The sequence below is a fragment of the Myotis nattereri genome (genome assembly GCF_964212035.1).
Source record: "Myotis nattereri genome assembly, chromosome: 9".
NCBI lineage: Eukaryota > Metazoa > Chordata > Mammalia > Chiroptera > Vespertilionidae > Myotis > Myotis nattereri.
In genome coordinates this window covers 57,112,911-57,140,111 of record NC_138084.1, presented here as the reverse complement: position 1 = coordinate 57,140,111, position 27,201 = coordinate 57,112,911, and the positions used below count along the sequence as shown (strand labels likewise).

Sequence of the window (27,201 nt, the reverse complement as noted above, 5' to 3'; positions counted from 1 at the left end):
GTGGCGGCGCTGCTGCTTTTCCTTAGGGCTCTATTTCTGCTCTGTGACTCACGCTGTGGAGACAATGGGGCATTTGAGTTTTTTCTCCAGTGCATATGTTGTCTTATACCCACCTGGACATTGGGAATGCCATCTGAGTGGACTGGAGTAAAGCTTTGGCTCAATGTCCAGGAAGGCACTGAGGGTGCCTCCCTGGTTCCCTGGCTCTGGAGAATGTCCAGAGCGCCTCCACTTACCTTAGGACAGGGATGAGGTGGGGAGAGGGGCACCCCACCAGTATCTTTCTAGGTTCCCAGCATGATGGGAGGAGGGACAGGTCCTCACCCATTCCTGGTTTTTCTCTTGGCCTAAGCAACTTGCATGGGGAACACCAGCCTAGAATATGGGCTGCTCTTGGTCTGAGCCTCAGAGGCGCTGGGGCTGGCAAAAACCTGATTTCTTCAGTAGGAGAATTTTATCACAGCACCTCTCAGCCAAGCAGCAATCTGGGCTGGCCTTGTCCACAGTCAAGATGCTTTATCCCCTAGGAATGACCCATTTGTTAAGCTGCCAGATGTTTCTACTACTATGACAAGCAGGGCTCCCAGTTGCTAGCCAAATGGACCTCCCCATTGGGCAGCTGCCCTGGAATGCTGTGGTACCTCTCAGGCATTCTCAGCCCACTCCTAGATGCCATGGACACGGTTGGTTTTGATATCATCTTCAGGATCCCTCCCCTGCCATAGTGTGCCTTGATAAGGAGAACATTCTCACGTGTTCTAAACTAAATTACACCAGCAGATAGATAGATAGATAGATAGATAGATAGATAGATAGATAGATAGATAGATAGAACTGTTAGACTCTTAATGATGGCTTGGAGCCAACTACCAAAGGAGAGCTCACATTCCTGTGGCTGTCTTTGGAAGTGTGTATTAGTTTCCAGATGACTTGTTCTGCAGATTCCTAAGACCCTGGTTTCCACTGGACCCTGGTTCCCACTGGACGTGCTGCAGCCACAACTGAGCCCAGCAGCTTCTCTTACTCGGCAGCTCTGTCACACCTACACACGGCTCAGGCCTCTGCTCAGGCTGGAACTAGAACTTTACCCAATGAGTCTGACAGCCAGTACTGCCTTGAGGATGTTTGTAATTTGTTAAATAATATGTTTGTATCGATTTTATACAGAGAGAATGGGAGAGGGATAGAGAGATAGACACATCTAACTCCAGGAGCCTCCGCTTATTTTCACGTGGGCTTTCTGGACCACTGCCCACAGCCAGTCTCCAGGAGCACGCCTTTCTTCATTCAAATTCTGGTCCTATCCCAGAGCTGCCCTCCTCCTTCTCTCACCCTTTTGCCTATAGGTCATGCAAATTTATTTTAGGTTAACTCTTTTTCTCCCCTCCCCCACCCCCCTCAACTCTCCCACCATTTGCAATACTCTGGGACAATGGGCATGTTGTCTTTTCTACCATACTGCTGGAGGTTTAGACTCCATGCCTCAAGATGGGTCTTGTTTTTGGTGAGCATTTTGATTAATAAAACCTTACTTACAAAAAAGACTTTCAGCCGTGGAAGTGAAATTTTTTTATCAGCCTCTAGCCTCCACAATTATTTGGGGCCAACATCAGGTGATTCTGAGGACCTAGCTGAGCCATATCTGAGCCTCTGAGTCACTGAACATGCTACAGCTACGTCTGAGCCCAGGAGCTTTCTCTCTTCTGCAGCTCTGACTCACCTACTCCCAGGTCACTGCTCAGGCCTCTGCTCATACCTGAAACTAGACCGTTACCCAATGAGCCTGTCAGCCAGTTCTGCCTTAGGGATGATCATAATTTTTAAAAAAAATATGCTTTTTGCCCTACCCTCACAGTTCAGTGTTTGAGCACCTACCCATGAACTTTGTTAATGTAAAAAAAAACATCGAAACTTGTAAAGAATTTTTGTGAGTTTATTTGAGACACACTGTCAAAATATGCTGGGAAGCAGAACCTCAATGAATTGAGATAATGTTCTGGAGAATGGAGGGTTACATCTGTATTTATACATTGCAATCAAAGGAAAGGGATGTAGGTGGGTTACATGAAATTCATTGGTGATAGATTAAGGAGGTGGGATTAAGCAAAGCAGGGAAACCTCTGGGATAGGATAAAAAGTGAAATGATGGACATGTGCTTCTCCTACACAGGTGGATACAGGATAGCTTAACATAATTAACAGTTGACAATTAACTTTATAACAATGACAATGAGGGAATATCCTGGTGCCATTTGTTGTGCCCTGAGGGGTCCGGGGGTAAAAAGAAAGCTACAAGTTACCCAGACATCTCACAGATATGTTATCTTAGAGGCCAAAAGGCGAATGGGCTCAGTAAGGACCAAAGTTGATCTTTGTCAGGGAAAATATCGGCTTAGGACATGACTACCCATTATAACCTGTTTGTAGTTAAATATTTAATTTTCAGACCTTCTTTTGTGGTTATTTTAGGTCTCTGAGTTTGCAAGACTGACACGCAGGCTTCCCCTGAGCGTGTCAGGTTAGCATGTGGCTCCTTTCGTCCACAACTTGCAAGTGGTGTTTTGATCCCCAGTCAGGGCACATGCCAGCGTTCAGGGCTTGATCCCCAGGAAGGGCCATGCAGGAGGCAGCCGGTCAATGATTCTCTCTTATTGATGTTTCAATCTCTCTTTCCCTCTCCCTTCCTCTCTGAATCAATAAAAACATATTAAAACAATAAATAAATAAAACTATGTTTTTATTGATTTTCGAGAGAGAGAAAGGGGAAGGATAGAGAGAAACATTAGAGAGAAACAGAGATCGGCTACCTAATCCCGCTGAGGATGGAGCCCACAATCCAGGCATGTGCCCTGACTGGGAACGGACCCCGGGACCTCTTTAGAAGCCCTGGGCACCGTCACTGCTGGCAGCCTGAGCATAGCTTCCTCTTTTCTCACCTGAGCGTCTCCTCCCCCACATCCCAGCTCCAGGCCCCCAGCGATGCCTGTTATGATGAAGAAGGTGTGAGAAGGCGGCTCCCCTCTCAGGGTCAGGGGCTCAGGCAGCCCCTCGTGCTGCACATGGCACGTGTATCTCTGCTCCGCTCCCGGGGGCACCCCCACGGCCACGGCCGCCCACTTCTGGAAGGTCCCGTCCCCCGCAGGCCTGGTCTCCACCAGCTCCATGTCCTGGGTCTGGTCCTCCCCGTCACGCTGCCAGGTCAGGGCGATCTCCGCAGGGTAGAAGCCCAGCGCCCAGCACCTCGGGGTGACCTCAAGGTCAGAGATGGGGCGGCGGGTCCCGTGTGCCTTTGGAGGGTCTGCGCGCTGCAGGGTCTCCTTCCCTTTTTCGAGGAAAACGCGGAGCCACTCCATGCGGGAGCCCTTCAGGTAGCTCTTGGGGTGCTCAGCGTCACAGCTGATGTGAGCCGCCCTGTGGGCCGCGGTCCGGGAGGTCAGGTCCTCGTTCAGGGCGCTGCAGCCGGCGCCATCGTAGGCAGATTGTCCGTATTGTCCGTACCGTGTTGCAGGCGTCCGTGGGTCCCACGTCGCAGCCATACATGACCTGGAAGGTGTGAGACCGTCCTCGCTCTGGTTGCGGGATGTCCAGGCTCACTCGCTAATTCTGTGCGCATCCCTTGAACTTCCCCGGTTCTCTGTCCCAGAACTGCGGGTCCTCCCGCTCCACGCACGGCAGCGGCATCCACGGCCCACGGCTCCGTCATCGGACTCGAACCGCACGCTTTGCATGTGTCCATGGAGCCGAAGGCGAGGTACCCGGGCTCCCCGAGGCCGGGCCCGGACACGACAGTGCAGAAATACCCCAGGGAGTGGGACCGCCCCAGCTGGGGGTCAGGACCAGCGCCCCCGAGAGCAGCAGGAGGAGGGTGGGGGACTTCATGACCTGCATCCTCGGCGTTGGGGGGACAATCTCTTATGTTTGATTAAAGTTGTTATCCCCTGTGTGTATTTGCAGAATAAAGAAAGGTAAAATCCTTACAATGCTTTCTCAAAATTCAGAGTGATATAAAAGACACACAGCTGTTAAAAACAAGGAAACAGGGCCATATAGGAGTCGCTCATGCTAGGCATCACCTCACCAAACCAAGACTTAACTTAGTAACAGTTTCCCAGAAATGGAAGCCAAGCCGGTCAATCAGGACTGGCCTGATGAGCCTCAGTTACAGAATCTGCCTGATGGGCCCCTCTGTCCCCTAAGGCAGCGGTTCTCAACCTGTGGCTCGCGACCCCTTTGGCGGTCAAATGACCCTTTCACAGGGGTCGCCTAAGACCATCCTGCATATTAGATATTTATATTACGATTCATAAGAGTAGCAACATTACAGTTTCGAAGTAGCAACGAAAATAATTTTATGGTTGGGTCACAACATGAGGAACTGTATTTAAAGGGCCAGAAGGTTGAGAACCACTGTCCCCTAAGGGAAGGTAACTTCGCAATAACCCACCCAGGTGGTGCCTCTGTGACTTCCTGCTTCTGCTCCTTTCTGCCTGGAAAGGCCTTTCCTTTTGCCCAGCTCCTCCGAGCTCCTTCCTAGCTGCTACCCTGCATGCTGCCTGATCTGAATCCTTGGAATTTTAACATGACCTGAGTTTATCTTTTAACAATCTAAAACAAAGTGATTCAGAAAAGTTACCAGTAAAAGGACAAGCAAGACTCTGTGGTGCAAATACAAACAGAAAGCAGGAGTTATGGGGCTAAAATCAGACAAATTAGAATTGAGGCTGAAAGGCAAGTATCACCATGAAAATATGGCCGTCATTGAATACCCATGCAACTTTGATAAGGATAGATTTCAGAAAATAAAACAGGTTAAAAGAAACAGATTAAAAATAGGATATGTTTATGTGATATTGTGATTTATAATAGATATAGACTGTATATTGGGTCTTCATCCCTATTTCTGGCACAGAGCTCCTAAAACCCTTGGGAATTCCTAAGAGCTGAGAGCTACACAGGTCTTTTTTGTTATATTAATGAGGTGACTTTCAGAATGCCCCTTGGCAACCAAAAGATGGGAAGTATTCACCCAGAAACCAACCTTGTGATGAGAGGGTTGGAAGCCCCAACCCATACCCCACTCCCATCTCCTGGGAGGAAAGAGGGGCTGGAGAGCCAATCAATTCCACTGGCCAGTGACTTAATTTTTCATGACTATTGAACAAAACCTCCCTAGAACCCAAAAAGGACAGCATTTGGGGAGCTTTCTGATTGGTGAAGAAATGGAGGTGTTGGGAGTGTGTGTGGTGTTACTAGAGAGGGCATGGATGCTTCTCACCTGGCCCCAAGCCTTGCTCTGTGCACCTTTCCATCTGGCTGTTCTTGAGCTGTAACTCTTAGGTCTGATCCAATGTGGAAATCAACACCCCCTCCGGGGACCTGACCTTTAGCCCACTTCACAATGGACTTCCTTTTTGCTTAGACCACATTCCACTTGCTAAGGCCATTATCTCTCCCTCAGGACCCGCCCAGGGAACGCTCCACCCAGAAAAAGCCCCCCTAGAGTCCCTTAAAATCTCTGACTCCCTGTCCCTGGGTGTTGGCCCCAATTTGGGGCCCAGCCTATCTGGTTTTCCAGATGACCTCATAAATTCATAATTCTTTACCCGTTTTGGCTTCTTGCATTCCTCCTTTGGCGACCCTCACAATAACTTTTTATAATAAACCGGTAACATGGTAAGTGAAATGTTCTCTGAATTCTGTGAGGTGTTCTAACAAATTAATAAGACCCAAGCAGGTGTCCAGGAACCCCTGATTTATAGCCAATGGGTCAGAAGTTCCTGGGCTTGTGACTGGCATCTGAAGGCCGTGGCCGGGTGGGGGCGATGGCAATTTTGTAGGACTGAGCCCTGTAGTTGTGAGATCTGATGCTTCTCCAGGAATGTAGTGTCAGAACTGAGCTGAACTGTGGGACAACCTGCTGGTGCCCTGAGCATTCTTGGTGTTGATGTGAGGACAAACCTTGGCCACACATCGGAACTGGATATTCAGAGGCCTCTTTTACTTTGTGTTGTGCAAGACAAAAAACAACATATAAAATAGACAAGCTTAAGGATACAGAAAGCTTAAACAACAAGAACAATAAGGTAGAATTTATGTACCTGGTAATAGAATGCTCCCTTTTGTAATGTGACAATGATCTGATCAATCACAAAATTAATAGTATAACTAGTATTAGGCTGAAGAGAAAACATTCATAAATTCCAAAGCAGAGAAAAAAATCAGGCTTCTTAATTTCCATGCTATAAAAGTACACATGAATGTTAAAAATCAGAAACTACGGGAGTCTTTGTTTTTGGAAAGTTAACCATTTTCAATGGACTGACTTGTAGGCTACAGGAACAGATGTAGGTTGCAGGAAACAGGCAACCAGAATATTTGTTAACTCTATGAACTCTGGAGCCATACCACCTGGTTTTGAATTCCAGTTTAACTTATACCAGTTTGTGTGACCTTAGCAAATCACTTAAATTCTAGGTGACTCAGTTTCCTCAACTGTAAAATGGGTATAGTAATCGCATCAACCTCATATGATTAGTAAGACAGTTCTATGAGCTAATGTTTGTAAAGTGATAAAATGGATGTCTAAAACATAATAAGCATTATGGAAATGTTTTTAGATTTCAAAACGAATGAAATACACATAACAATAGATGTGATCAGTTAAAATAGGATTGAGGAAAATTTTCAATCTTATCAATGAAATTAACTGGATTAAGCTTCTGCCTCAAAAAATCAGGAAAAAACAAAGTTACCTAAAATAGCAGGAAGAAATTAATAAAAACATTCAGAAATTACTGAGTTAGATAAATTATAAAATAATATAACTGGAAAATTAACAAAAAGCTCAAATAATATAGATACTTTTCTAGAAAAAATGAACTAAACCTGATTTCAGAAGTTAAAAATCTTCTGCCCTAACTGGTTTGGCTCAGTGGATAGAGCGTAGGCCTGCGGACTGAAGGGTCCCAGATTGGATTCTGGTCAAGGACATGTACCTTGGTTGCGGGCACATCCCCAATAAGGGGTGTGCAGGAGGCAGCTGATCGATGTTTCTAACTCTCTATCCCTCTCCCTTCCTCTCTGTAAAACAAACAAACAAAAAATAAAGAACAAAACAAAAACAAACAAACAAAAACTTCTATGTAAGAAATATCAAAAGACATCAAAAGATCTGCCTTCTCCAAAACCACCAGTACTAGATGATTTCACAAGAAAATGTGGGAAACCTTTGAAGAGGAAACATTTCCAAATCTATTTGGCATAGGAAAAAAATTCAAAGTTTTAAAGTAAACACAATGTTGATAGAAAAAAAACTGAGGAATTGCATGATAAAAATTAGTAAAGTTATGAATAATTAGCTAATACAATCTAACTGCATTAAAAGAATAATATAATGAATAAAGGGGCTTATCCCAGGAAGGCAATGATGCTTTAAAATAAGGAAATCAGTAACATAACTTATCTTATTAGTAGATCCCAGGAGAAAGTTATATGGACATTTTCAGGTGCTGATAGGTATTTGACAATACTCAACTGTCTTGTTTTAAAGACATCCCCACATAGGAACCAATGGATATTTCCTTAACATAAAAACATTTTCTCTATTTATATAGTTAGCTATTTTAGCCCCAAAGCCAGCATTTTTCTTTTTTTAAATTTTTCATTTTTTTAAATTAATTTCAGAGAGGAAGGGAGAGGGAGAGAGAGATAGAAACATCAATGATAAGAGAGAATCATCGATCGGCTGCCTCTTGCACACCCCAGACGGGGGATTGAGTCCGCAACCTGGGCATGTGTCCTTGACCGGAATCGAACCTGGGACCCTCCAGTTCACAGGCCAATGCTCTATTTACTGAGCCAGACCAGCCAGGGCAAGCCAGCATTTTTCTTAAGAGTGAAATATTTGAGCTCTAGCTGGTTTGGCTCAGTGCATAGAGCATCAGCCTATGGACTGAAGGGCCCCAGGTTCGATTCCGGTCAAGGGCAGATGCCCATGTGTGGGCTCGATCTTCAGTAGGGGGCATGCAGGAGGCAGCTGATCAATGATTCTCTCTGATCATGGATGTTTCTGTCTTTTCCTCTCCCTTCCTCTCTGAAATCACTTAAAAAATATTTTTTTAAAAAGGGTGAAATATCTGAAACATTTCTGCAAATAATTAAAATAGTTATCATTATTTATTGTTAGCTATTACTGTTAATCTCTTCCTGTGCCTAATTTATAAATATATTATAAAAAGGTAATATGCAAATCAAGAGGACAGCAGAATAACTGGTCGCTATGACATGCACTGACCACCAGGGGGCAGATGCTCATTGCCTGAGATACCCCCTGGTGGTCAGTGCACTCCCACAAGCCGGCTGATGGCTGGCGAGTGCAGTGGTGTTAAGCCAGTTGGACATCTCCTGAGGGCTTCCCCAACTGTTAAAGGGTGCAGGCCAGACTGAGGGGACCCCTTCCCGTCCCCCTCCTCCCTGAGTGTACGAATGTCGTGCACTGGGCCTCTAGTTTATAAATAAATTTTATTATAGATATGTCTAGAAAAATACAAAGTATACCTATTCATGATTTTGGGCATTCACTGGGGTCTTAGAACCCCCGTGGATAAGGAGGAACTACTGTCATCACTTAGTAAATATCGCAGTCAGTATTCAAATCCAACTTATCAATTAGTGCTATTTCTGTGCCTGTCCTATCTTCCCTATGGAAATGCACATTTTTTCAAAACAGTCTAAGTCTTGATTTTTTAAAATTCTCTATTGAAGCTATCTCAATACCTTAAGCATTCTAATCACTCAATTCATATTTTAAAAAAAATATATTTTTATTCTTTTCAGACAGGAAAGGAGAGGAAGAAAGAGATAGAAACACCAACGATGAGAGGGAATCATTGATTGGCTGCTCCGGTATGGCCCACATGGGGGATTGAACCCGCAATCTGGTCATGTGCCCTGACCAGGAATCAAACTGTGACCTCCTGATTCATAGATCAATGCTCAATCACTGAGCCATATTTCATATTTATTTGAATAAATGATTAAGTGAAATTATCTAGCTGGAGTTTCTCATCTTTCTCTTTCCTGACTGGAAATATCTCTGGATCCTCATCTTTTGTAGCTTTTAATTTTAATTTTAATTCTATTTTGAATTACAATGAGGAGCCATGGGATTGGATTAGGATATGCCTAATTGGATTAAAATGTTATTGCTTAGAATAGAGAGCCCAGAAATCGGGCCGAACCAATATGCTCAATTAATATTTGAAAAAGGACGCAAGAACATACAATGGAGTCAAGATAGTCTCTTCAATAAATGGTGTTGGGAAAATTGGACAGATATATGCAAGAAAATGAAACTAGACCACCAACTTACACCATACACAAAAATAAACTCAAAATGGATAAAGGACTTAAATGTACGACAGGAAACCATAAAAATTCTAGAAGAATCCAAAGGCAACAAAATCTCAGACATATGCCGAAGCAATTTCTTCACTGATACAGCTCCTAGGGCACTTGAAATTAAAGAGAATATGAACAAATGGGACTACATCAAAATAAAAAGCTTCTGCACAGCAAAAGAAACCATCAACAAAACAACGAGAAAACCCACTGTGTGGGAAAACATATTTGCCAATGTCATATCTGATAAGGGCCTAATCTCCAAAATTTATAGGGAACTCATACAACATAACAAAAGGAAGATAAACAATCCAATCAAAAAATGGGCAAAGGACCTAGATAGACACCTTTCAAAAGAGGACATTCAGAAAGCCAAGAGACATATGAAAACATGCTCAAAGTCACTAATCATCCTAGAGATGCAAATCAAAACAACAATGAGGTACCATCTCACACCTGTCAGACTGGCTATCATCAACAAATCAACAAACGACAAGTGCTGGAGAGGATGTGGAGAAAAAGGAACACTTGTGCACTGCTGGTGGGAATGCAGACTGGTGCAGCCACTATGGAAGACAGTATGGAGTTTCCTCAAAAAACTGAAAATGGAACTCCCATTTGACCCTGTGATCCCACTTCTAGGAATATATCCCAAGAAACCAGAAACACCAATCAGAAAGGATATATGCACCCCTATGTTCATAGCAGCACAATTCACCATAGCTAAGATCTGGAAACAGCCTAAGTGCCCATCAGTAGATGAATGGATTAGAAAACAGTGGTACATCTACACGATGGAATACTATGCTGCTCTAAAAAGGAAGGAACTCTTACCATTTGCAACAGCATGGATGGAACTGGAGAGCATTATGCTAAGTGAAATAAGCCAGTCAATGAAGGAAAAATACCACATGATCTCACTCATTCATGGATAATAGAGACCATTATAAACTTTTGAACAGTAATAGATACAGAGGCAGAGCTGCCTCAAACAGATTGTCAAACTGCAGCGGGAAGGCCGGGGAGGGTTGGGGGACAGGAGGTAGGGGGGTAAGAGATCAACCAAAGGACTTGTATGCATGCATATAAGCATAACCAATGGACATAAGACACTGGGGGATAGGGGAGGCTAGGGGACTGTCTAGGGCGGGGGGATAAAATGGACACATATGTAATACCCTTTGTAATACTTTAAGCAATAAAAAAAAATAATAAAAAAAAATGTTATTGCTATCAGCCTATTCCCTTTTAGGATGGCTCCAAGTGAGAAAGCACTTTCAGATTAGTGGCAGGTAGGGTACGTATTATTCCATTCCTTTTTTTTCTTGTTAAATGTGAAATTGATAGAAAGAGAGAACTTTCGCTGTTAAAAGCTTAAAGCATTTGGTTTTTAATTGTGGGAACATTTTTTCCTTTACCTTAGAAGTTGTGATAGATGGAGTTTCCATTTCTCCTAAATTAAAATTGGATATATGTATTTATTTCATTAAAAATAAATAAATATATATATATATACACACATATACATATACACACATATACATATGCTCCTATATCTTCAGCTAGTTTTGCTATGTTGTCATGTTGAAAGTTTTAAAGCAAACGTTTTTAAATTGTTGTTTGTTGATATTTAGAGAGACAGAGGGAGAGAGAGAGAGAGAGAGAGAGAGAGAGAGAGAGAGAGAGAGAGAGAGATTTGTTGTTCCACTTGTTGATGCATTCATAGGTTGCCTCTTGTATGTGCCCTGACCAGAGATTGAACCTGAAACCTTGGTCATATCAGGATGATGCTCTAACCATCTAAGCTACTTGGCCAAGGCTGTTAAAGGAAGATTTTTATGAAGAAAACAAATCTTTTCATTTTATGGGAAACTGAAGGAGTAGACCAGAGTTGGACATAAATGGTTTTGGAGGATGTTGACAGCCTGGATAGGGATGGTGCTGAGAGAATTCAATTTTTGATGAAACACATAGAGCCAGACCTGCAATCCATGCTGCTTCATTTTGAGGTTGAGTCCAAAGGGAAAGCATATTTTTGGATCTTGGAAAATGTTCATGTAAAATTGAGATTTCATATTATTGGACAATTGCCTTTTTATTCCTCCATCCTTTTTAAAAAATTTTTATTGATTAATTTTTATTGATTACATCTGTGTCCATATCTCCATATTAACCCCCTCTCCTGCCACTCATGCCCTCACCCCGCTGTTGTCTGTTTCCATTGGTTAGGCATATATATATATACACACACACACAGTGGGGCCTTGACTTACGAGTGTCCCGACTAACGAGTTTTTCAAGATACAAGTTGTCTCTCAGCCGATTTTTTGCTTTGAGTTGCGAGCTAAAATTCGTGTTATGAGCCAGCTTCAGATACCCCACCGGTAGTTGGCGCAGCGAACGTCACAGTGAACGCCACAACATCAGCCCAGCATCACGTGTCTCACTCGTTCACTTTCTGATTTGAAAAACGAGTAATTTGAGTTATGAGCTCCATCACAGAACGAATTAAACTTGTAAGTCAAGGCCCCACTGTATATATATTTAAATTTATACCATGGAATGTTATGCAGCAGTAAAAAAAGAAGAACCTCTTACCCTTTGAGACAGTATGGAGGGACCTGGAGAGGATCATGTGAAGTGAAATAAGTCAGTCAGAGAAAGGCAAGTATCACATGATATCACTCATATGTGGAATCTAAGTAACAAAATAAACTGATGAATGGAGTGGATCCAGAGACATGAAAGCATGGAACAGTGTGTGGAATCTCAGAGGGAAGGACGGGGAGGGTGAGTGGGCGTAATCAACCAGGACCTTGTATGCATATATGCATGGCCCATGGACACAGATGAGGCCATGCATATATGGGGTGGTAAGGGCCTGGGGCAGCGGGTGGGCTGGAGGGGGTTAATGGGGGGCAAAAGAGGACATATGTAATATTTTCAACAATAAAGAATTATTTTTAAAAAAAGAATTAAGGATTGGCAAAAAAATGTTCAAAAGAGATTAAAGCAAGACTATTTACATTTAAAATATAGTTCTTTATTGATTTCAGAGAGGAAGGAAGAGGGATAGAGAAATAGAAACATCAATGATGAGAGAGAATCATTGATTGGCTGCTTCCTGCACGCCCCCTACTGGGGATTAAGCCAGCAAACAGGGCATATGCCCTTGAGAGGAATTGAGCCTGGGACCCTTCAGTCCACAGGATGATGCTCGACCAGTGGTTCTCAACCTTCCTAATGCCGAGTGGATTGTTCAGGCCCCGGCTAAGAGGCGCCGCTTAGTGGGCTCAGTGCACAAACTCCGGATCCCACTGGGGCATCACAGAGGTGTCCACAGCATCGATGAGGCGTCCCATGTCCTTGGACAGCTGCTGGGCCTCCACCACGTCCCGGCTGCCCCGACTCGGTCGCTCTGTGGCTGCTTCCACCTCCTGGGCCAGGCTCTGGCCCACTTCTCGGGCCCGCTCCCCAGTGATGGCCAGCAGGCGGTGGTGCCCTTTTTGAGCTGGCGCTCCCCAACAATGACCAGGTCTCCTACAGCCCCTGTGTCAGCAAGTGCGTCCCACAGCACAGCTCCACAGAGGTCTGCAGTGCAGCCTGAGAAGCTGGGTCCAGTGCCTGGGCCACGGGCACCCCCACTGACACCACCCGCACTGGGTCTGGGTTCACCTCATCCAGGCAGCGCAGGCCAGGGACATGGGCAGTGTGTGCCAGGGCTACCTCCTCCATGGACACGGCCTCGTCCTGCTGCACAGCCTCCTGCACCGTGCTCTCCACTGCCCGGAGCTGCTCTGGGGTGAGCAGGGCCTGGGTGGCCACGTCAAAGCGCAGCCGCTTGGGGTTGAGATGGGAGCCTCGCTGTTCTGTGCCAGGGCCCAGGGCCCAGGGCCTGCCGCAGCGCCCAGTTTAGCCGGTGTATGGTCGTGTGCTTCTCCATGTAGCCTAGACGCCAGGACCTATCCACGTGCAGCTGCACGGCATCCCCCACCTTCAGGCACTCAGGGGCCACAGCCTCACGCAGGATGAAGCCTCCACACACCTGGGCCCGGGCAACCGGGAACAGCACATCCTGTTGCCCCACCCGTACCAGGTAAGCTCGGTCTGAAGCCTGACCCCCTGTTCAGCGTAGAGGTTGGTTCTGTCTAAGAGGATGCCACAGCGCTCGCCTTCCCCCACAGAGGCCTCGGCTGTTCAGTCCTCTGTCTACAGCTGGAGCTCCTGGGCCTCGCAGGTGCCAAACTCATAACCCCACGGGGTCGAAGGCAGTAGTGGTACTTGGGGCTGTCATCGGTTGGGGGCAGCCCTCGGCGCTGCAGCTCCCCCAGCGCATGGGTGTTGAGCCGCAGTCCCTGCTCCTCAGCTGGCTCAGCCTGCTGGTCTCGGTGCTGGGCCTCCTCCTGGGTCGCTGCGCCAGCCCAGCAGAGTCCAGCTGCACCCCTTTCTCCTCCAGCATCAGCTCTACCAGGTCCAGTGGGAGCCCCAGGCCGCCAGACATTGACAAGGACCAGGCCAGGCAGGGAGCACATCAGAAGGTCCCAGGCGCCTCAGGGTCCGATCGATGATCCGCCGACCGACCCCGCTGCAGGGAGGCCAGGAAGGCTGCCTCGTCCTCCGGCACCAGGTTGGCTATCTGGGCTGAGTTCTGCAGCTCTGGGTAAGTGTCTCCCTGGAGGAGGTGACAGGGCAGTGTCTCCACCACTTCCGGTACCAGGCTGCCTAGGAAGCCGGGTGATGCCCGCAAGACCTCTGTAGAGAACCGCATGGATCGACGGAGGGTCCGACGAAGAACCAGCGGGGTGCCCGACAGGAACCGAACCTGGGACCCTTCAGTCCGCAGGCCCACGCTCTCTCCACTGAACCAAACCAGTTAGGGCATCCTCTGCGACCTCTTAAAGCAATCTTTCTCAACTTGGGAATTAGCACCTAGTGAGCTTTTACCTTTTGGGATAATCTGAAAACAAAAACAAACAAACAGAAAACACAGCGAACACAAGCCTGTTTGGGGGACCGCATTATACCTGGGTGTGGGCCTGTGTTGACTTTCCATTTGCCTGTGTGAATTCCTGCCTTCTACGGAGCCATCGCCTTGCAGAGACAGGGGTTTGGTTACTGTTATGTGCTTCTGAGAGTCTCATGCCCTGATTCTCCATGGACTGAAGACAACCTCTGAATCTAGCTTGTACCCCTTGTTTACATCTCTCCTGAGCCTTTTGACCTTGTTTTCCTTGGCTGTCAATTCTCATCAGCTGTTTTATTTCCTCAGTTCTTTGTGAATTTGAAGTGTAGGGAAAGTGGAGACACAGGGTTCCCTGTCTTCCAAGCATTAATTAATTACCTGTGTTCCTACGGTTTTGAGGTTGTACAAGTCATTTTATAAAAAACTGACCAGGTCTAAAATCAGTCTCCTCTCAAATATCCCTCCCTTCTTAACTCTAGGTTCTAGCACCTTCCTTCCCAATGCCCTGGAGGAAAACGCAGCATTACAACAAAATGCAATCGCAAGTGTTGCAAAAGATGCTGTATTTCACGTAGTTGAGCAAAGTGATGAGGGAAATGGCAGGTCATGGACAAATGGGGACAGAGCAGGAAGAAATTCAGAAATTCATAAATTGACAGAACCTGGCTGGAGAACCTGACTAGAGAACCTGGCTGGGCTGCTGATCAACTAAACGCTGTCTCCTTGTCATTCCTTCTTTGCCGACTCCATCCACACCTATGGGAACCCCTGGACCTGCTGGCGTTGGACCCCAACATATGGCACAGCGGAGGCACGGGGACTGGCGGCGCCACCAGGCCGCGCTCTTCTTCCTGGACAACATCTCCCTGGACAGGCAGCCTGAGCCTGGGCCGGGTCAGCGAGAATGTCCCGCCGCCTCCACAGCTGCTGCCACTAGGCCCTCCTGACAGCATGGTCAGGGTCTGCTCAGCCCCGCACCCGCACCCTCGCCTGCTGGCCTCGGCCTGGGTGCGCTGTGCCCCAGAAGGCTAGTTGCCTCCCAGCGCTGCTCCCTCCAGTTCCTGGAAGACACCGTGGGATGTCCCTTGGCTCAAAGAACCGAGCACATACCCGGATCCCCCAGACACAAGGGCCTAAAGAAGCAGGATCGTGCTGAGCTGCACCAAGCGGTCCTTGTGTGCGGCCTTGTCCGTCCTGCCTTATGGAGAAGGCCTGCAGATCAGTGACCTGAGGCTGGACAGCCAGAAGCAGAGACATCCGTCCGGTGGCGTGTCTGTTTCTTCCGAGACGTAGCAGAAACTCACTTATTACTGTTTTGGGTTGCCATTGTTTTATTTCCAAACAGGGACCCTTAGAAGGAGCAGTGCAGACAATTTGGGTACCAGAGTATTACGTGAGTCACCACAATGGACCCAGAGAAGCTCCTTGTCGCATCGTTCCAAAGACTTAGATTTGTCCCGATGACAGAAAAGCGGAAAAAAGAAGAAAAGGAAGGCTGTGCAAGGGACTGAGGTGCCAACATGGTGTCAGCTAAAGAAGTTAACAACTGATGCCCAGCAGATGGTAGAAAAGCAAGAAGTGGAAGCTACTCTCTCAGCCAAGTCTGAGGACTCGGAGTAAATCAGCAAAAGAAACTTGCATTTAGCAGAAACTCACTTATTGCTTTTTGCATTGCCATTGTTTTATTATTCTTACTAGCTTTAAAAATGTTATGTCTACGTTTTAAAATGTTTTGGGGTTTGCATTGGTATTGTCTTGTTATTGTTTTAATAGCCAGAGTTTTGTTCTTGATGCTTAAGTTTTGCTTTCATTATGGTAGCTTTTTGTTCTTGATGCTTAAAAACTTTCATTATAGTACCTTAAAAAATAAAAGAAGGGCCCTGACTGGTTTGGCTCAGTGGATAGAGCATCGGCCTGTGGACTGAAAGGTCCCAGTGTCGATTCCAGTCAAGGGCATATACCTTGTTTGTGGGCACATCCCCAGTAGTGGGTGTGCAGGAGGCAGCTGATTGATGTTTCTCACTCTCTATCTCTCTCCCTTCCTCTCTGTAAGAAATCAATAAAACATATTTTTTAAAAAAATAAATAAATAAATAAAAGAAGGGTGAGATGTGAGGAGCCGATATAGGGTTAAGCCTCGGACTGACCAGTTGGCTAAGTCACAAACAAGTCTTCTTCTGAGTCTTAAATAACCCAATCCAAGAGGTGGCCGCTGATTTACACACTCTGTCATTTAAAAAATAAAAACGGGAGAATTTGCCGGAAGCCGGTCCACCCTTGCTGCTTGACACAGTCGCTGCAGGGAAGAAACATCTGCACAGCTTATGTTTCAAGGGACGTGGCTTATATGGCACACGTTTGCTCCCCCTTTTAGTGCTATGTGTTTTAAACAGGACCACCTCCCCGAGAAAGGTTGCTTCCCCAGGTGGGGATTTTTTCCCCCTGCAGTTAGGGATTAACAGGACTAAGGAAGGGAATAAATCCATCCAACCCCTTAACTGAGTGCCAGGCGGGTAGTTAATCACTTTAACTGCGAACAATCATGCTTAAGCTACATAATCTTTACTTAGGATAATCTCCTTCAGTTACCTCCTTGTAGCTTAATAGAACAATAGAGCAACCTTGGAATGGAGATAAGAAACACCCTAACCTTTGGAATAGACTGGATAGGATTAAAATCAACTTATATAAATACAAATGTAACAGGACAATAAAGAGAGAACCAACTATGCTGATCATCTGGAAAAAAAAAAAATCATAAATCGAAATCCTATTGCCCCAGCCAATGGGATTAGGAGCTGGAGCTTTGGGATTGGATTAGGTCCTGGGGGTGGAGCCCTCATGATGAGATTTGTGCCCATATAAAGGAGGCCTGAGAGAGCTGCCTGCCATATTCCCCAAGTGAGAATACAAGAAGTCAGAAGTCTGCAATTGGAAGAAGGCCTGCACCGACTGACCGACCAACCATACAGGTACCATTGTAAGACACGATTTTTGCCTTCATAGTTCATAGTGAGTCCCATGTGGTGTGAACTGTTCTAGTCATGTGCAGTAGGACCACCTTGCACCTTGTAATATTTGAAAATTAGTTTGATTGTGACACTAGCAATGGATAGAATCTTGAATTCATTGATTTCATCAAAATTTGATTTAATTTTAAAGGTAACATTAAAGGATAATTGTTGGAATTGGCAACTGATGAAAGATTGAAAATGAATAGTGAAAATATATTACTTGTTTCATTTTAGATAAAAGTTAAAAACGAATATTCGTAGCTTGCTGAAATTACTTTAGATATTCATCTTCCAAATATTGTATTTCAACTGTAATTGAAAAAAAATCCCCAAACTCTTCTTTCATTTGCATCAATTTATCTTTGTGAGACTGTTTTCTCTATTATGGATATAAAAACAAAACAGAGGAACAGTTCAGATACATTACCCTCTTTATTTCGGCTATGTTAGAATAATGAACCAGGAGGAAATTCATTTGCAACTTTAAAAACTTTAATTATTGAAATATGGGGTGTTTGTTCAAAGCTTTCTGTTCACTTATGATTGTGGAATGAAGAGTTAGGATTGTCAAAAGAATGCTTAGCAGCTTATACTACCTACATTTTCAAGGACCAACATGTGCAGTTTTTGTAATTACTTTTTTCCCTTTCGTTTGTTCTGATTGTGTTTACTGAAATGAAATTTTATGTTTTCTGCAGCTAATAATTAAAAATAGTGGCTTGTGATCCAACGCAGGAGGCAGGAAGCGCTCTAGCTCGTGTGGACTCTCGGGGCGTGCGGAGGCGAAAGGGGAACCAGTATGATGGCGGAACAGGATGTGGAAAACGAGCTTCTGGATTATGAGGAAGATGAAGAGCCCCAGGCTCCTACAGAGAGCACCCCAGTACCCTCCAAGAAAGATGTCAAGGGGTCCTACGTTTCCATCCACAGCTCTGGCTTCCGGGACTTTCTGCTGAAGCCTGAGCTCCTGAGGGCCATAGGGGACTGTGGCTTTGAGCATCCATCTGAGGTTCAGCACCAGTGTATTCCCCAAGCCATCCTGGGCATGGATGTCCTGTGCCAGGCCCAGTCTGGAATGGGCAAGACTGCAGTCTTCGTGCTGGCCACCCTCCAGCAGATCGAGCCCGTCAATGGACAGGTGGCCGTCCTGGTCATGTGCCACACTCGGGAGCTGGCCTTTCAGATCAGGAAGGAGTATGAGCGCTTCTCCAAGTACCTGCCCAGTGTCAAGGTGTCCGTGTTCTTCGGGGGTCTCTCCATCAAGAAGGACGAAGAGGTGCTGAAGAAGAGCTGTCCCCACGTGGTGGTGGGGACCCCAGGCCGCATCTTGGCACTCGTGCGGAACAGGAGCCTCAGCCTGAGAAACGTGAAGCACTTCGTGCTGGATGAGTGTGACCGGATGCTGGAGCAGCTGGACATGCGCCAGGATGTACAGGAGATCTTTCGCCTGACGCCACACGAGAAGCAGTGCATGATGTTCAGTGCCACGCTGAGCAAGGAGATCCGGCCCGTCTGCAGGAAGTTCATGCAAGATCCCATGGAGGTGCTGGTGGACGACGACACCAAGCTCACGCTGCATGGGCTGCAGCAGTACTATGTCAAGCTCAAGGACAGCGACAAGAACCGTAAACTCGTCGACCTCCTGGACGTGCTAGAGTTTAACCAGGTGGTGATCTTCGTGAGGTCGGTGCAGCGCTGCATGGCCCTGGCCCAGCTACTTGTGGAACAGAGCTTCCCGGCCATCGCCATCCACAGGGCCATGGCGCAGGAGGAGCGCCTCGCACGCTATCAGCAGTTCAAGGACTTTCAGCAGCGGATCCTGGTGGCCACCGATCTGTTTGGCCGAGGGATGGACATTGAGCGAGTCAACATCGTCTTCAATTATGACATGCCTGAGGACTCGGACACCTACCTCCACCGGGTGGCCCGAGCTGGCCGCTTTGGCACCAAAGGCCTGGCTATCACTTTTGTGTCTCATGACAATGATGCCAAAATCCTCAGTGAGGTTCAGGGTAGGTTTGAAGTCAATGTGGCGGAGCTTCCTGAAGAAATGGACATCTCCACATACATGGAGCAGAGCCTGTAACTACACACCTGACATCCCGGAGTCACCCTGCTTCCCACGTGCTGCTTCAAGTCCTCTTTCTAGGCGACAGTGGGGCTTTCTTTTCTGTTCAAACACTGTACATTTGTGCAACAATAAATTTGTATTGTGGAAAAATAAATAAAGTTATGGGCTTGTATTTTGCTTCTTCCCCCCATTTTTCAAGCCATTCAATATGTATATAATGCTAGATTTATAGAAACATTCCAACTATTATACAGAGAATTCTTGTCTACCCCTCACCAGTTTTCCCTAATGTTCCATTCACATGGAACATTTGTTAAAACTAAGACGTCTGCATATTATTATTAACTAAGCTGCAAATTTTATTCAGATTTCACCAATGTTTTGTTATAATGCACTTTGATGTTCCTGGATCCAATTTAGGATACCACGCTACATTTAACATCTCGTAATTTTGTCAGAAAATATAGTTAAACAGAAATACCAAAGAAAATTGGATTCTGTTCGGATTCATTCTAAGAATTAGCGTGCTGCAGTTATAATCAGAATTAGGTTAAAATATGAAAAAATAAAATTTTAATCCTATTATTTTCTTTCAATTTTCAAACTGGAGAACCAATCAGACCATTTCTTACACAATTTACTACCAAATTTACTTCCCATTTGTAGAAATTTAACTTTAACCAGTTTTTTTTATGCTTCCAACTATGCTTAGATAACTACAATAGATGGTTAGCGAGGGTTCCTTAAAATACCTAAAAGAGGATGTGACTAGGATCTGTGGATTAAAAAAGTAAGTTTGATGTCTGTATAATCAGTGGAACTGCATGTAATATGCATATTATTCCTTTGAGCTTCAAGTTAAATAAATGAATAAAGCAAGACTAGTTTTGATACAGTGTAGAACCCACAGATGAAGTACTGTCAGGTGTTAATTATTCTCTGCCTGCCTCTTGTTGCACAAATATATACTTTCAAACAGATATGCAGCACTGTAGTGAAAAAAAGATTTTCATTCATTTTAGGAGTATTCTATTCCACCAACATCACTTTTATAATGTTAAAAAATGAGCCCCAATGGATATGTAGCTTATATATTGGGGGTAAGGCACCTTTCCCTTATTTGGTTCAATAAATAACTCTCTTAATATCTAGGAGAATTAACATTTTCCAAGAAGCCAAATTCACTCTTTTCTTCAAAAATTTTTACTGAACTGTGGCAGTTAGCTAGTGTCACAGAATTGCTGTGTGGCACACAACACTGCACATTTATTTCTCAGGTGCCTGAAGGCTTTGGCTAGGTTGACCTTTACTGGGAATCAAATCCTGGGCTGATACTCCAACCAGTGCGCTGTTGTCATATATTAATGTAAGAATACCTTGACCACTACTCTTTATTTTAAAAACCTCACCCAATAGTATCTTTATTTATTCTGGAGAGAGAGAGAAAGAGAGAGAAAAGAGAAAGATTGATAGGTTGCCTCCCGTATTCACTCTAACCAGGGATAGAACCCGCAACCTGGGTATGTGCCCTGACCAGGAATCAAACTCTTGCCCTGAGATCACAAATAGTACCCCCTTGCTCTAAAATCACTGCTCTGGTGCTTGGAGCATAGCTCAGTGGTTGAGCCTCAACTTATGAGTCAGGAGGTAATGGCTCCATTCTGGGTGGAGGCACATGCCTGGGTTGCAGACTTGATCCCCAGTGGGAGGTATGCAGGAGGCAGCCAATTAATGATTCTCTCTCATCATTAATGTTTCTATCTCTCTCTCCCCTTCTATGCCTCTCTGAAATAATAGAAAAGAAAAAAATAGCTGCTATGTCCTGCCATGGTTGTGGCTGTGGCTGTGGCTGTGGCCTTGACATCACAGATATTGTTAACAGGTTGTTAAAATTAACAGTCAAATTAACCACCTGGGTGCTCCCTGCACAAGTCCTTAAGTGAAACTTTCCCTGACACCCACCTCTATCCAGCCTGCTGCCTGCTCTGAAAATCACTTTGGTCTCCTTTAACTGCTTCGTTTATGACTCACTTTAACAAGATGGAAACCCACATCAATGGGGGAAAATGACAAAGGAAGAATATTTTTAAATGAATAATTCCTATCTGGACTCTGCCAAACCTTGCTACTTAAACCTGGATGCATCCCATCCTCGATATATTTCTCACTAAATAAACCAACTGTGGGAATGCAGAGATTTTGTAAGAAATGGGAATTGCAACCTTGACTCTAAACCTCTTGCCACAAATGCATATATATACTTAAAGTAGATGAAGTTAGTACAGTTATGATTTTTAAAAATAGTCTTGAACTCCAAAAGCACAATTACTCTTTCCTGGGGACCATAATTGTTCAAAATAAAGCCAAAGGCCATTTTTCCTTCTATTTATTAACCACTTTTTCTAGCAGCAACTTTTCCTCAGTTAAGTACAAGAATTTTATTTACTAAGGAAATATAAACTAGTCCATCCCAGCCAGTGTGGATCAGTGGTTGGGCATCAACCCATGCCCCAGAGCTCACTGGTTGGATTCCTGGGGAGGGCACTTGCCCAGGGTGTGGGCTCCATCTGCACTGGGATATGTGCAGGAGGCAGCCAATAAATGTTCCTCTCTCATCAATGTCTCTCTTTTTGTATCTCTCCCTTCTTCTCTCTGAAATCAATTTAAAAAGACAAAACAAAACACATGTAACAGCAAAAAAAGAGAGATTAGTTTGAGTTCATCAAAATTAAAAGCTTAAAATAGTTCTGGGATATAATTAAAGTTAAATTGCCTGAAATTACATGACATAATGAAAATCAAAGTCAAATATCTTGAGCCAAGTGAGTGACTGGCATTGAGTGTTAGCTGGGATATTAGAGCCTTCAGGACCCAGCACCTGGAGCTATAGATTTGGGTGAAGTGCCTGAAACTCAAGCTATTTGGAAAAGGAAGGATCAGCAGAAGAGGGATTGTTCTTTATGCAGAAGAAAAGGGGGCGGGAGGGGGATGGAGTTGGTTAAATAGTTAAGAATGGCTTCTCCAGGTTGTGTGATTTCCTGGGTCTGCTTTCCATGTGTGTCCCATGCCTACAAAGCCTGTCCTGCTCTAGACATAGTCATTGAGTCACATTGTGCTTAGACCTTTGTGTCTCCAGGGCAGAGGAGGAAACTCCTGATTTTCTCCCCTCAGAAAAATGGAATCAGACCTCCCACAAAACTTCCCTAAAGAGCTCACCTGTGCCATCTGCCTGAATTACTGTATAGACCCAGGCACCATGCGCTGTGGGCACAGCTGCTGTTGCTCCTGTCTCTAGGTACCCTGGGAGAAAGCTCTACTTGCTGTCCTGTGTGCAGGGAACCATCAGAGCAGAAAATCTTCAAAACCACTATTATCCTGAAAAATGTGGTTTCCATTTGCCAGAAAAGCCAGTCTGTGGCAATTCCTGAGCCCTGAGGAAAATGGGTGTGGGCTGCACGAGGAGACAAGCAGATCTTCTGTGAAGATGACAGGAGCCTGCTGTGTGCACTGCTCTAGCGCTCAGGAGCACCAGGCTCTCAGACACGGCTCCGTGGAAGAGGCTGGTGAGGAACACAGGGTGAGTGGTGCCCTCAGAGCACTTAGAATGCTGGAGGAGAGCACAGCAAAGAGGTGAGGGTTCCATCTCCTCCTTTCTGACTGCATTGATACCCACTTCAGAATCAATAATGAAGCTGTGAGGAAATGCACTGGTTTACCTGTCTTCGTGGACTCTGCAATTAAATATGGACCTGCCATTGGACCCAGTGATCCTAATTCAAGGAATATATCCCAAGAAACCAGAAACCAGAAAGAATGTATGCACCCCTATGTTCATAGCAGCACAATTTACAATAGCTAAGATCTGGAGACAGCCCAAGTGCCCATCAGTAGATGAGTGGATAAGAAAGCTGTGGCACCTTTATAGCATGGAATACTAGGCAGCAGTGAAAAACGGAGGATCTCTTACCCTTTGAGACAGCATGGAGGGTAGTGGAGAATGTTACACTAAGAAAAATAAGCCATTCAAGAGAGATAAGTATCACATGATCTCAGTCATATGTGGAATCTAATTTATCAAAATAAAGTGATGAATAGAGTGGATCCAGAGACATAGAAGCATGAAAAAGTGTTTGGAATCTTGGAGGGAAAGCAGGGTAAGGTTGTGGGTGGGTAATGATGAGCCAAAGAACTAGAAGGCATGTATGCACATAACCCATGGACACAGACAACAGGGTGATGAAGCCCTGGGCAGCGGGCTGGCGCGAGCTGGAGGGATTCAATGGGGGGAAAAAAGGGACATATTTAACACTTTAAATATTAAGTTTACAAAAAAAAAACCATGGTGGCAGTGACAGGCACACATATCCTGGGCTTGCCTTTCCCCTTTGTGACCTCTCACCAGGGCCCTGCTTGCTGGGAGTAGGGCTTTCCTGAGCTCCCCTGTTTCTGAGGACTGGTTTCCTGATTTGTAACTGGCAGGCTCCATGGAGAGTGCCTGGGGAGGAGAGAACCCTCCGGGCACCTGCTGTTTCCTGCTCTTCACCTCAGTCAGGCTCAGCGGCCTCCTGGGCATTTCTCCCACTCCTGCCCTGGCGTCCTGGCAGCTGCAGGTTTTCTGTGCTGGGGGAGCTGAGGGGGGCTAACCTGCGCCCAGGGCCGTGTGGGGGTCACAGAGCTCTGCCCAGAGGCCTCTGCAGGCACTGGTGCCTGCCCCTCTCCTGCTCTGAGCTGCGCTTTCCTGTCCACATCGGGCCATCATCACCATCAGCCTCCCAAGGCTTTCTCACCATCTTTACTGGGTTCTTCCTATCAGTGCTTTCCCATTGGCTGAGGTATCTCCAGGGTTGGAACAGAGAAGGAACTGTGAGCCCCTTTGCAGCCCACACCTCCACTCACTGTGCTCCCTGGTACTTCTGAGCTTTCTGCCCCGACCCCACTCACCTCCAGGGAAGTGTTTGAATCCTATTGATGCCCTTCAGGCAACAAGGCTGTACCACCATATCTCCCTTTGCTAGGCCAGCTAGTTAATGCTCCCTCATCTACTTCGCCTTTGCAACAGTCTCCTATTGATTCTCTAAGCTCCCATCTCCTACCAACTCCTCTCCAGTCACACCACCCAGAGTGTTTACAGGGTTTGCCTCTGCTTTGCCTTCATATGAGTAGGATTTCTGGGAGTCATGTCTAAACAGAAGTCATCTAATAGTAAACATTTAGAGAAATAAACAAACTCATTCTTTAAGTTGACCTGGAAGAAAAGAATATGGAAGATTCATCATGAAAATTACGTAGCGAAAGGCCTGGATATATTACTGTAGAGCTATAGGACAGAAAACACTGTAGAGTTGGGAATAAAAAGGTTCTCTCTTGGCCTTTCCCCTTTTTCATTATAATGAGTGCAGTCTCCTGAGGAGGCTCCAGGATTCCTTGCTACCACCAGTCCCTTCTACACCTGGCCTTTTGTAAACTCCTGGAAAGCCCCTCATTTTACTCCCTAAAGTCCCTCCTGGTCCCTGAGCCATGTCTGCTCCTGACACTTTCCAGGGCTAGTGGAGCCTAAGGGCTTTCCTCAGCCCCTCTTGAGAGCCAGCGCTTGGGCGATAAGAGCTGTTTCGTCTCACAAGTCCCAGGAACTAGTGTCTGAGGAGTTGCCCCTGGAAGAGCTGGGTTCTCTGTTCCTGGCCCCACCCACAGGTAACTCCTTGCAGGAGAGCTCAGGGAAATGGGGATTTCTCTGATTTGGTCCAAGGACACCAGAGGACCCTGCTCCCCATCTAGGCCTTGAGCTGGATTTCTTGGACCCCACTAGTAGCTAGATGCAGGATCAGGGACAGTACCTATCTTCTTAAGCTTGGCAGTGACCTGCCCTGGACCACAGGTTCACTACCCCTGAGCTAGATTTGAGAGATGTCCATTCCCTTCCATGGCTCCTCTGGGATCCAGGGACTAACTTCACCTTGATATACTCAATATTTACCAGTAGACGCATTTGAACATATAATAAAATATTTTTCAAAAAAAGAAACCAAGCACCTTAGGTGGTTTGGCACAGTGGATAGAGCATTGGATTTCGGACTGGGTTAGTCTGGGATGTGATTCAGGTCAAGGGCACTTACCTGGGATGCTAGCTCCACCCAGGCCAGGACCCTGGTTGGGCCCATGCAGCAGGCAACCAATTGATGTGTTCTCTCACATAGATATTTCTCTCCGTCTTTTTCTTTCTTTTCCATTCTCTCTAAAAATCAATGAAAAAATATCCTTGTGACTCTCTAAAAAAAATGCAAAAATATCCTCAAATGAGAATTAAAAAGAACAAAACAAAAACAGCAACTTGAATTATTATCAGCCTCATTAGGTAACAAGAAAAAAAGATAATTGTAATCCACAGAACTAACTAATAATAGAATGACAGATTAGCCTTTTTAAACTGAAAGATTATTTACATACCATAAGCAAATACCACCAACAACCATCATAACTCTCCAGGCACAGACAGTCCCAGCCCCGTAACATCCCTTCAGTAACCTCCAGGTGGGCTGGCCATGCTCAAGTGGGGGTGGCAGAACGCTTAGTATAGATGGGATGAGTGGCAGTTGACAAAGCTCAAATTCTGGACCACAAATCAGGTCATAGCAAGTAAAGACCCTGACAGGCCCTCCCTGGCTCCTCCATTCTGCAGCAACCAGGACAGGACTATGGCATTTCAGGCAAAGGAGAGCTGCTGTGTGTACATGCATATGTTTGTGTGTGTGGAGGTGGCATGCCTGGATAGACAAGCTGAAATCTATTCCCTCCCCCAAATCTCCACACTTACTAGGGCTTTGGTTCACTTTCTAAATGTTTTAAGAAAGTAAAAAGATAACCCATAAATAGAAAGAAAAATATTTTAAATACATATGTATCTTAAAGGATTTGTATCCAAAGAACTCTTACAGTTCAAAATAAGACCAAAAACCCAATGATCATTGTATAATTTAGAGGACTTGAGTAGGCACTTCACTAAAGAAGATATATGGATGGTTACCAAGGACATTGTCTTAGCCTATTTGTACTTCTATGACAAAAAGACAGTAGACTGGGTAGTTTATCAACAATATCAATGTGTTCCTCACAGTTGTGGGGCTGAAAAGGTCAAGGTCAATATGCTGGCTGAATCAGTTTCTGGGAAAGTCCGATTTCCTGTTTTATACACAGCTGTTTTCTCTTCCAGTTTTAACAGTTAGGAGAGGTGAGGGAGCTTTCTGAAATCTCCTTCATAAGGGCACTAATCCTATAAGGGCACTAATCCTATTCATGAGGTCTCCAGCCTCATAAGCTAATCACCTCCCAAAAGCCTTTTAAACCTATCAAAAGTTTTAGGTAGCTGACGAGTAAAGAATGAAATTGTGATTTATTGAGATTCTAAATTCACTGCAGCTGTCTGGGTTACCCTATCTTACATAAACTCAAGGTCACTGCTTGCGGGGGGAGGGGGGGGGGCTGAGATATATCTTCTTAGACCAGTGGTTCTCAACCTTCCTAATGCCGTGACCCTTTAATACAGCTAGTCTTGTTGTGGTGACCTCCAACCATAAAATTTTTTCATTGCTACTTCATAACTGTAATTTTGCTACTGTTATGAATCATAATGTAAATATCTGATATGCAGGATGTATTTTCATTGCTACAAATTGAACATAATTAAAGCATAGTGATTAATCACAAAACAATATGTAATTATATATGTGTTTTCTCATGGTCTTAGGCGGCCCTGTGAA

General features: G+C 45.2%; 1 protein-coding gene and 1 pseudogene across 2 annotated transcripts; one reads left to right on the top strand and one right to left on the bottom strand.

Moving 5' to 3' along the window:
- Positions 1-2,877: 2,877 nt before the first annotated feature.
- On the bottom strand, positions 2,878-3,888 carry LOC308525525 (saoe class I histocompatibility antigen, A alpha chain-like; annotated as a pseudogene). Its single transcript has 2 exons — positions 3,667-3,888; positions 2,878-3,569 (listed from the first exon to the last, which is right to left on the bottom strand). The product of its transcript is annotated as a saoe class I histocompatibility antigen, A alpha chain-like (transcript).
- A 14,287-nt stretch (positions 3,889-18,175) lies between these two features.
- LOC308525524 (ATP-dependent RNA helicase DDX39A-like) lies at positions 18,176-19,462 on the top strand (the record flags this gene model as incomplete). Its single annotated transcript, XM_081100320.1, has 1 exon — positions 18,176-19,462. One exon carries the CDS (start codon positions 18,176-18,178, stop codon positions 19,460-19,462), a length of 1,287 nt encoding a protein of 428 aa, XP_080956446.1.
- Between the last annotated feature and the right edge of the window lie 7,739 nt (positions 19,463-27,201).